Source organism: Alosa alosa, chromosome 18, assembly GCF_017589495.1.
Source record: "Alosa alosa isolate M-15738 ecotype Scorff River chromosome 18, AALO_Geno_1.1, whole genome shotgun sequence".
Taxonomy (NCBI): Eukaryota; Metazoa; Chordata; class Actinopteri; order Clupeiformes; family Clupeidae; genus Alosa; species Alosa alosa.
The window spans coordinates 743,253-754,715 of NC_063206.1; the positions used below are offsets into that span (position 1 = coordinate 743,253).

Below are 11,463 nucleotides of genomic sequence, written 5' to 3' on the forward strand. Positions count from 1 at the left end.
TTACCCCCCAGTGACACTTCCCCAACCCTCTTAACCTGCCGTTCACCTTTGACCCCTGACTCTGCACTGCCCCCATGCACTCTGAGCAGAACATAGTGAGGGAAGAGAGGGAGAGAGAAAATGACAGATGGACTGAGAGAGAAAGAGAAAGAATGACAGAAAAAGAAAGATACATAGTTAGAGAAAGAGCATAAGAAAGAGAGAAAGAGCATTATAAGAGAGAGAGAGAGAGAGAGAGAGAAAAGGTGAGAGAGAGAGAACAAGTGTGAGAGAGAAAACAAGTGAGAGAGAGAGAAGACGTGAGAGAGAGAGAACAAGTGAGTGAGAGAGAACAAGTGAGTGAGAGAGAAGATGTGAGAGAGAGAACAAGTGAGTGAGAGAGAGAGAGAAGATGTGAGAGAGAACAAGTGAGTGAGAGAGAAGATGTGAGAGAGAGAGAACAAGTGAGTGAGAGAGAAGATGTGAGAGAGAGAGAACAAGTGAGTGAGAGAGAAGACGTGAGAGAGAGAGAAGAAGTGAGTGAGAGAGAACAAGTGAGAGAGAGAGAACAAGTGAGAGAGAGAGAACAAGTGAGAGAGAGAGAAGACGTGAGAGGCAGATAGAGGGAGAGGAAGTAGTGCAGGACAAGTGGCCAATTAGACGGTGAGAGGGGGGATTAGGGGTCCGAGCTCATCTGCTGCAAATGGGATCAGGCTGATTAGCGCTTTAGGATGACGCACTGAAACCTGCCGCTTGAATCGGCCACTTCCTCGCCCGCCCGCTTCCTCTCTCAACAACAGCGTCCAGCGAGAACGGACGTACTCACGGCCCCCCGGCGTCCTGTACCACTTTCGGGGCTCGCTGGGTTTGCTTCGGCTCGAGTGTGTGTGTGAGTGTGTGTGTGTGGTCTTGGGCCAGCGGCCGCTATGGGTTTGTGTGCGGCTCGGCTGGACAGCGCTGGACAGAGGGCCTCTCTCGACGCGGTACCTGTTGCAGCACCCTTCTGGAGCGGATTACTGACGCACCTCTAAGCCAGTGGACTCGTTTACTGAAGGTCACTTGGGTTTGTTGTTCTCCTCTAACTGCTGCAAAACTACCAAATATTACCAGCGAAGGCCGAAGAAAACGTTGGCGCTCGCTGCTTTTGAGTTCCTTCAGTGTTGCTTTGCGTTGCGTGGATAGAGGGCTGTAGGGGGCAGAGATGGCGCTGATGCCCGTGAAGTTCGACCTGGCCAAGCGGGTGAAGCTGGCGCAGGGGTTGTGGCTCCTCTACTGGCTGTCCGTCATGGCGGGCATCCTCGTCTTCAGCATGGGGCTCTTCTTCAAGATCGAGCTGCGCAAACGCAGCGAGATGATGGACAACAACGAGAGCCACTTCGTGCCCAACCTGCTGATCCTGGCCGGCCTGGTGGCCTGCGGCATCAACGCATTCGGTGGCAAGGTGTGCCACGACTCGCTGGACCCCACCAAGTTCGCCAAGTGGAAGCCCATGCTGAAGAACTACCTGATGGGCTGCATCGGCTTCAACGTGTTCCTGTTCGTGGTGGCGCTGCTCTGCTTTCTCATGCAGTTCCAGCTGTACTTCGCACTGGCCGAGGGCCTGCGCTACAGCATCAAGTTCTACAAGGACACAGACACGCCTGGACGCTGCTTCATGAAGAGGACCCTGGACATGACCCAGATCGAGTTCCGTTGCTGCGGCAACAACAACTTCAGGGACTGGTTCGAAGTCCAATGGGTTAGCAACCGTTACCTGGACTTCAGCAACGAGGAGGTTAAAGAGTGAGTAACATCCAAATCACCAGGGCAACCATAGTGATAAACGAGGAGGTTAAAGAGTGAGTAACATCCAAATCACCAGGGCAACCATAGTGATAAACGAGGAGGTTAAAGAGTGAGTAACATCCAAATCACCAGGGCAACCATAGTGATAAACGAGGAGGTTAAAGAGTGAGTAACATCCAAACTCTGAACAGGGTTGTTCATAGTGATAAAAATACACACATGTTCAGTACGCTTTTGTAAACGTAGTAAATGTTTAGATCAAATGTTTCATTTCTACATTTTGATTTTGCTTTGATAAGTTTTTTGTTGAATCAATCATTAGCCTATTTGTGAATACCAGAACGAAATGATTCTTGGTATTCTTGATTGACAGCTTGAGGGCGAAGCTTATTAGCACTGGAGGAGAAGGATCTGTGGCAGCAGCTTGCTGGACTCAGCGTTGGTGTGTTAGTTGCGTTGGTGTGTTAGGTGTTAGTTGTTAGTTGTGTCGGGTTTATGGTGTTGTGCTAAGTTGGTGTGTTAGTTGTGTCGGGTGTATGGTGTTGTGCTAAGTTGGTGTGTTAGTTGTGTCGGGTTTATGGTGTTGTGCTAAGTTGGTATTGAAGCACACAGTGGAATACTAATTTATTTAGAGTGAGATCTACTGAGGGAGTAAAAAAAGATTGATTGAAGCTAGACACATGAATACATTTTTTGTGTAGGTCACAGAGTTTCACCTTTTCCTGAACCTGACAGTCTTGCGAAAATAGGCTATGGAATGATGCGATTATGGGGCGTTGGGGCGCATCTAGTTTAACCTCTCCTCCATACCATAATGCACTAATCTAGTTTAACCTCTCCTCCATACCATAATGCACTAATCTAATGCTGACGTCACATCACACCACTTGTTGTCAGGCATGAAAGGCTATTTAGAGTGAATTGTGTGAGCTCAGAAACAGGAGGCTTCAGGTTTGAACAGCGGCGATGAGAGAGATGTTTACACACACATACACACACACACACACACCAGCGGTGATAAGAGAGATGTTTACACTGCCCTGTATTGTTTTGGTAGTGAAAGTATCGTAAGAGGATTTGGAATTGCTGATGTATCTTTTCCCTGAATCTTTTCCCTTTAAGACCCTGAGAGGGTGACCACAGGAAGGGGGGCGTGTTAATGACCACAGGAAGGGGGGCGTGTTAATGACCACAGGAAGGGGGGCGTGTTAATGACCACAGGAAGGGGGCGTGTTAATGACCTATCCTGCTCGGCTAGGGACTCCCCCGGCCGTTAGTTAGTTGGGCTGTAGAGGCTAAACGTGTAAATAAAGTTAAAGTGGGTTTGAGGAGGAAATAAAGTTAAATTGGGTTTGAGGAGGAAATGAGGGTTTGAGGAGGAAATGAGGGTTTGGGGAGGAAATGAGGGTTTGAGCAGGAAATGAGGGTTTGGGGAGGAAATCGTGGGAGACATGGGCTCAGGGAGCAGTGCAATGAAGGTGGATCTGAGAGCCGTGATTGGCTGACGAGAGAGGGATGGGGGCTGCTGATTGGGGATGCACTGAGGGTTGGTGGGCTCAGCATCATTAGCATAGTTCTGATAAGCTCCTAATCTGCCAGGATCTCATTTCCACGACCTTCGCAGCTTACTGTCCACCTCAATCAGCGGCAGCGAGAAGCCGCCCGGCGCTAACTGGCCCTGACAGAGCGGCTCTCAGCCAACTGGCCCACATGTGTGACACCGGCCAGAGTGGACACACACACACACACACACACACAGACAAGCGCCCGTGCACGCACACCCGCACAAACCCACACACACATGCACACACACACAAACCCACACACACATGCACATGCACGCTTGCGCTCGTGCACACACACACACACAAACAAACATATGCAGACTCATGTTCACCACCTATGCACACACACACACACACACCAACCAGCAGGATGCGCTCACACACACGGGTCACCAGTACGAACATATTCCCTCATTACACCACTGGAATTCATCCTGAGGGTGATATATTTATTATTATTATTTATCTGGAACGCTGAGGGTGATATATTTATTATTATTATTTATCTGGAATGCTGAGGGTGATATTTTTATCTGGAACGCTGAGGGTGATATATTTATTATTATTATTTATCTGGAACGCTGACGGTGATATATTTATCTGGAACGCTGAGGGTGGTATATTTATCTGGAACGCTGCAGGGACCCCTCATGACTGACACAAATCCCCATATGCTCACAGGTATGAGTGAAGTTGGAGATATAGCGCTCTAAACACGGGCAGAAATAAATAAACAAATAAGCAAGTTGTTCTGAGACTGACTGCTGGACACCATACCAGAGATGGCTGATACCCAGGAAGTGATTCATTGGCATCTTGCACACATAATAACAATGAAACAACACAACACACACAAGTACTCAAATCTCTCTTTCTCTTATTGCTTATTAAGAGGAAAACGTGTGACGGCCTCTCTAGTTCCGTTTCATTCCACTGGCTGCTTCTCTCAGTACTGCCGTGCAGTTTCTCTGCTGTAATCTACTGCAAACTGGCAATAACTGAAATGGACACCAGGTGTCGCAGTACAAGCCCTTCCATAGAGCTCATATCTGAGAGTGAACTTTAACAAGATCTGGTAGATGAGCAGGGTGTTTCGTAGATGAGCAGGGTGTTCCGTAGATGATCAGGGTGTTCCGTAGATGTGGTAGATGATCAAGATGTTCCGTAGATGAGCAGGGTGTTCCGTAGATGAGCAGGGTGTTCCGTATATGAGCAGGGTGTTCCGTGGATGATCAGGGTGTTCGTAGATGTGGTAGATGATCAAGATGTTCCGTAGATGAGCAGGGTGTTCCGTAGATGATCAGGATGTTCCGTAGATGAGCAGGGTGTTCCGTAGATGATCAGGGTGTTCCATAGATGTGGTAGATGATCAAGATGTTCCGTAGATGAGCAGGGTGTTCCGTAGATGAGCAGGGTGTTCCGTAGATGATTAGGGTGTTCGTTGATGAACAGGGTGTTCCGTGTATAATGCCATTGTCCCCCACTTTGTTTGTGGAGTTTTTTGGGCACAATCAACCCCCCCCACACACACACACACAAACACACTTCCTGATGTGCCATTTCTCCTCCTCTACTTCCTGATGTGCCATTTCTCCTCCTCTACTTCCTGATGTGCCATTTCTCCTCCTCTACTTCCTGATGTGTCATTTCTCCTCCTCTACTTCCTGATGTGCCATTTCTCCTCCTCTACTTCCTGGTGTGTCATTTCTCCTCCTCTCTCTCTCCTCCAGCCGTGTGCTGAGCAACGTTGAAGGGAAGTACCTGATGGACAGCGTCCCGTTCAGCTGCTGCAACCCCGGCTCCCCCCGGCCCTGCATCCAGCACCACCTGACCAACAACACCGCCCACTACGACTACGACCACCACACCGAGGAGCTGAACATCTGGACGCGGGGCTGCCGCGAGGCCCTGGTCTCCTACTACGGGGGCATGATGAACAGCATCGGCGCATTCCTCTTTCTAGTCATCTGTCTGGAGGTGAGGGACACAACACATGCACTCATATGCACTCTCAACACAACACACACATGTACTCTCAACACAACAACCTACGCTCTCAACACAACACATACACTACGCTCTCAATACAACACACACACATAGATTGCTAATTGTTGCAGCATACACTCCATGAACGGAATGCTTCAGTTATGAGCTTGTTGAAGCCCGTTATGATTATGGACCAAAGAACATTGTAACTCAGTTAAACACACAAAATAGCCCAGTACAGCAACGGGCAGGGCAATGCAGAACAATAACACAGAATAACATTGTCACATGTCATTGACTAAAATACTGCGCTGCTAAAATACTGCTACGCTACTAAAATGCTGCTACGCTACTAAAATACTGCTACACAGCTAAAATACTGCTACGCTACTAAAATGCTGCTAAAATACTGCTACGCTACTAAAATACTGCTACGCTGCTAAAATACTGCTACGCTACTAAAATACTGCGCTGCTAAAATACTGCTACCCTACTAAAATACTGTGCTACTAAAATACTGCTATGCTACAAAAATACTGCTACGCTGCTAAAATACTGCGCTGCTAAAATACTGCTACGCTACTAAAATACTGCGCTGCTAAAATACTGCTACGCTACTAAAATACTGTGCTACTAAAATACTGTGCTACTAAAATACTGCGACGCTGCAAAAATACTGCTATGCTGCTAAAATACTGCGCTGCTAAAATACTGCTACGCTGCTAAAATACTGCTACGCCGACTACAGCACAGCTCAGCACAGCACTATGCTTTACAGCACTGCAGTACAACACACTATCATGCGTCAGAGTAATTCCTGTGTCATAAAGGACAGTGCCACACAGCCAACACAGGAACCCTTAGCCTAGCATAGCTCTTCTCTAAAGGGGACTATAACATTCATAGGCCAACACTGGGCCCCTTAGCCTAGCCTAGTGTAGCCTTCCTCAGGGGGAGTTTGGAGTTTACCTATGCTCACTAATCCCCAGTGAATCAAGCCCTTTTGCGCCGCTGCGTTGTGAAGCGCTCTTAAGAACACTTAACGGGACGAGGGCAGGCAGCTGGTTTGGCCAAGGGGTAAAGAGAGATGGGAGGAGTTGGCACAGCCACCGAGATCACCGCAGATGGAGTGAACTCGCACAATCAGGGGTTGGTCTAATGAGGTCAGGGATTAATCCCAGCACCTGATTCAATTATGACGCGTACACCCGCGCAGGAACGAGGTTTCTCATGTCTGACTGCCGGGGTGGTTTAGAGTAGATTTCCTGTTTGGAGGTATCTGTGCGGCACTCTTCTACATGGCATCATACTACCTGGCAAAAGCATGAAAACATGACTCTTTTCAGAGGAAAAGCACCAACACCTCTCTAAGCTCTGATAGCTGAGCTGGCAGACAAGGTCCTATAGGAACACCAAAGATATGGGTTAGATACTACTGGCAATTTTATATGCTTTCTAGAACTGCTCTAGTACACCTACATTTCATCACAGCACCCCAAAAAGTACTGACCAAATAATAATTAACTATACTTACCTGTTAGAGAGGACAAACAATTCCTATGAGGTTGGAGGTCCATGAAGTAACACACCAGTTAGCCAATAGCTAAAAGTTAGATGTGTAACCCACTTCTGGTGAATTATGCTAAACTAGGCTAAATTGTGTAACCCACTTCAAATAAATTATGCTAAGCTAGGCTAACTTGTGTAACCCACATCTGGTGAATTATGCTACGCTAGGCTAACTTGTGTAACCCACATCTGGTGAATTATGCTACGCTAGGCTAACAATGTCAGACTGGGTTATTGCACACACAGAGAAAAGAAGGGAAAGTATTCTATCAACTAACTCTGGAGTACACGGCAAATAAGTCATGATGTCACACCGGTAAAGTAGGTGGTGGCATGCAGCTTTAATGTTGACAGTCCACTATGTCTGGGTTAGACACAATGAAGCTCATGCACTGGGTGCATATATGTACAGTAAGTCGCTCTGGATAGAAGTGTCTGTTAAAGGAACAGTCTGATTCTGTTGAGAGGTTAAAGGCACAGTCTAGACACAGTCTGATTCTGTTGAGAGGTTAAAGGCACAGTCTGATTCTGTTGAGAGGTTAAAGGAACATTCTGGTGAGAGGTTAAAGGCACAGTCTGATTCTGGTGAGAGGTTAAAGGCACAGTCTGATTCTGTTGAGATGTTGTTGTAGGTACTGTATTTGAGCTCATCAGCACTGATAACCAGTATGGGTGATAGTACACAGTACCACTGCCTCCGTTGGCATGCCAACACACTAAATCCTCTGGAGGATCTCCTTGGTGCCAGCAGGCCCCCTGGCCAACTGGACGTTGGAATGCACATGTGATAATACCTTATCACAACTTCTACACAACCTTATCACAACTTCTACACAACCATATCACAACTTTTACAATACCTCATCACAACTTCTACATGATCACAACTTTTACAGCACTATACTGCAACTTCAAAACTTGAGAGGTTTTAAATCCTAAGAAAGTGATCCTAAAAGGAATGAAGCTTTGCTTGGTCAAAGGCATGTGACTGGGTAGTGAGAGTGTAATAGAGTCGACCCTGAAGCACCAGTGAGACGGTGTGGAAGTCTTCCCTGAAACACCAGTGCCTTCCATGGATGGATAGAGATGCTAGTGACCCCAGTGGGGCTTGGCACTGTGTGGTCCAGTATGATTGGATTAGATTCAACTTTATTGTTAATGTGCAGATTATGTACAGAGACTCATCAGTGGGTATGGAGATGAAACATCTGATGGTATTTTATATGCTGCTTATATCATTATCAACTAAGTAAGTTTGCCCTCCTAGGCCTCTTCCTGTGGTGGCTATAACATTCAGCGTCTCCCGCCCAACCTGAACAGTTTCCAGTCTGATGACTCACCTGAGTGGTTTATGGGCGGCCATTTTGGCCAGGTGTCTCTAGATAAACAGATAATGGCTGCACTGGAGGTAAAGAAAAGGCCATTGGATAAAAATAGCTCAGGAACTGGGCCTGACCTCCTCCTGGGCCAATCCCACAATCCCACACGGCACTGGTCCACCGTTGTGATGATTTACTCCATGGGATATACATTACAGTTCATATAAACTCCTCCTGGTGAACACTACTGTTCAAAACACTATCCAATCAAAACCAGCTGGGCTCTGAGCAAACACACTGTTGTGGACTTGCATAGAACGTTTACACATTGATACACACAGTATATTTACCCTCATTAAATGCCCCCTGACTTAAACAAGTGGGCAAATCATTAACTGATATCTAAGGTAAAGCCTAAGAGAAATGGACCTTAAAGGTCTGTGGTTAATCTGAGAGAACGATGGTGGTTAGCCGGATCTGACTTGTGCTTCCCAGCAGGGAGGTTGCGTAAGCGGCACCTCAGGAGGGGTTAATCTGCCCTGTTAGGGGGTTAATCTGCTCTGTTAGGGGTTAATCTGGGACACGGGCAGGGCCACCCGTAGGTCCCTGAAACAGGAAGTCAGCAGAGAGTACCTGCTGATGTTGATGAGCTGCAGAGAGTTCCTGCTGATGAGCTGCAGAGAGTTCCTGTTGATGTTGATGAGCTGCAGAGAGTTCCTGTTGATGAGCTGCAGAGAGTTCCTGCTGATGTTGATGAGCTGCAGAGAGTTCCTGCTGATGAGCTGCAGAGAGTTCCTGCTGATGTTGATGAGCTGCAGAGAGTTCCTGTTGATGAGCTGCAGAGAGTTCCTGCTGATGTTGATGAGCTGCAGAGAGTTCCTGCTGATGCAGAGAGTTCCTGCTGATGAGCTGCAGAGAGTTCCTGCTGATGTTGATGAGCTGCAGAGAGTTCCTGTTGATGAGCTGCAGAGAGTTCCTGCTGATGTTGATGAGCTGCAGAGAGTTCCTGTTGATGTTGATGAGCTGCAGAGAGTTCCTGCTGATGAGCTGCAGAGAGTTCCTGCTGATGTTGATGAGCTGCAGAGAGTTCCTGTTGATGTTGATGAGCTGTTTGTGTTTGTTTGTTTGTTTGCTCAGGTGGCCGTGATGGTGGGCCTGAAGTATCTGACCACGTCGCTGGAGACCCTGGCCAACCCTGAGGACCCGGAGAGTGAGAGCGAGGGCTGGCTGCTGGAGAAGAGTGTCAAGGAGACCATGGCAGACGTGACGGCCAAGCTCAAAGCCCTGTGCAGCAGGAACCAGGTGGAGGGGGAGGAGGCTGTTGCTGAGAGCTGAGAGGGCCTGGCCCCGCCCCCACTGGGACTAAGGCCCCTCCCTTCATCGGGAGAAGAGTTAATGAAGAGGAACACATCCTCTCTGTAACACACACACACACACACACACATGCATATATACAAACACACATCAACATTCTCCTGTCAAAAGTGAACAAATTATTTGTGATTCTTGCAAGAGGTGATAACCTGAAAATGTGAACATGAATGTCAATATTATTTATCCGTTCTGTACATATTAAGAGTTAAACAGATCTATTTTTCAAAGTAAAGAAAGATTATTTTATTGCAAAGAAGTTATTATAAATTTGAATGCTAAAAAATCCCCCTTCCTTCCCCATGAGTACGTCCCAGGTCTTAGCCAAGTACATACAGCTCCCAGATGCCACCAATCACGTGGGCTTCACCTCCAGAGTCCTTACACAGTGGAGCGGATGTTTAACCCGACAGCACGACACACACACACGTACAGCATTCACAAACACACACACACACACTTTTTAAACCATTCTAAGCCATATTCTTCATATGGCGTACCACTGCAAGGCCAGCTACTGGCTGCTTTGGGTGATGATGATGATGATGATGATCTGGATGATAGACTGCGAGGCTCTTCAGTTTGTTGAGGGGCAGATGGAGACGTGGCCTTGGTCTCCAATGGCAGCTCAATCCGAGGCAGCTGAGGAGAGGGGGCTCTGGGTAGCCCTCCTGACCCCCTCAGGCACTCTCTCTGCTGGGATAACCTTCTACCAGAGCCCCTGGTCTGTCCATAGGGCCCAGGAAGGCCCGACCCATGCATCATCTATGCAGGATAACATCCCTGTGGTCACCTGTGATAGCCAGACCAGAGCAGTCAATAGGACAAAAACACATACACACACACACACACACACACAAGCACACCACCGTAACAAGGAGTGATACTCTCTTTAAACAACAAGTGTGTGACAGTGTAGATGTGTGTGTTGTGTTCTCGGGTTAACTATCACACTCACCAGCGAGGTCTTCAGATGTCGTCTAGCCATTTGGTGTTGGGTATGTGTTGGGTATGTGTTAAGGTTTGATTTTCTTTTGTACAAAATGTCTTTTTCCTTTGGTTGTCTGCAGGCAGTTTGACAGTTCAGTTCTACCAGTTTAAAAGCAGTGAGCCAACAATAAGAGAGCTTAGTGTTTTAAGGTGACAGCATGTTTCTATGTCCATAAATTCAATATTTTAAGCTCTATTATTATTGTTTTCTTCTGTGTGACATTTTGGTTTTACGTCTTTGTAATTTTGACCAGTAAGTCTTTGTGTAACTGAAGATGTGGGTATTGAGCATACGGTCAGTGTGTTGGGTTGGGACACCAGTGTAGCTTCCACAGTGAGTACTATAAAAAACAGATGAAAAGTCACCCTGCGTCTGTCTGTCTGTCTGCTGGGTTGTTCTGGAGTCACCCTGCGTCTGTCTGTCTGTCTGTCTGCTGGGTTGTTCTGGAGTCACCCTGCGTCTGTCTGTCTGTCTGTCTGTCTGTCTGTCTGCTGGGTTGTTCTGGAGGTTGGACTGCTAGAGGAACAACTCATTGTGCCACAAAGATCAAGCGCGACTATGTTTAGATCTTTTACCTTAAAGGGACACCAGGCAACGTTTTTGTGTTAATTACTCATCTTCGTAAGTCAGTATATGGTTAAATGACTGATTACGTGGCGAATGAAGGTTCTCTCGCCCGCCCCTACTGCCTGTAGGAAGAATATCCCGCTTGCAAGTTCGGTGTATTCAACCCACCGACCTTCAGTCTCACAAAGTCTCAGACATCGCGACAAGCAGGATCAGTTTACATCCTGCATCCCCAGCACAGAGGCAGGCTAACGAAACGCTAGTGATAGTTGCAAACGTGTGTATAATGGCAGAGCCGGCGAAGAAGCAGCGAAAACCCGAGTTTCGT

General features: G+C 47.3%; 1 protein-coding gene across 1 annotated transcript; it reads left to right on the top strand.

Annotated features, from left to right (window-relative positions):
* Positions 1–520: 520 nt before the first annotated feature.
* prph2b (peripherin 2b (retinal degeneration, slow)) lies at positions 521–10,932 on the top strand. Its single transcript, XM_048268967.1, has 3 exons — positions 521–1,761; positions 5,060–5,306; positions 9,344–10,932. The coding sequence occupies exons 1-3, from the start codon at positions 1,181–1,183 to the stop codon at positions 9,539–9,541; spliced, it is 1,026 nt and encodes a 341-aa protein (XP_048124924.1). The 5' UTR covers positions 521–1,180; the 3' UTR covers positions 9,542–10,932.
* Positions 10,933–11,463: the final 531 nt, after the last annotated feature.

Bases quoted from the DNA above. Each gene is read 5' to 3' on its own strand.
- prph2b (XM_048268967.1), top strand. From the start codon at position 1,181: ATGGCGCTGATGCCCGTGAAGTTCGACCTGGCCAAGCGGGTGAAGCTG. The intron at 1,762-5,059 runs GTGAGTAACATC...TCTCTCCTCCAG, and splicing joins AGCAACGAGGAGGTTAAAGA to CCGTGTGCTGAGCAACGTTG. The intron at 5,307-9,343 runs GTGAGGGACACA...TTGTTTGCTCAG, and splicing joins TTCTAGTCATCTGTCTGGAG to GTGGCCGTGATGGTGGGCCT.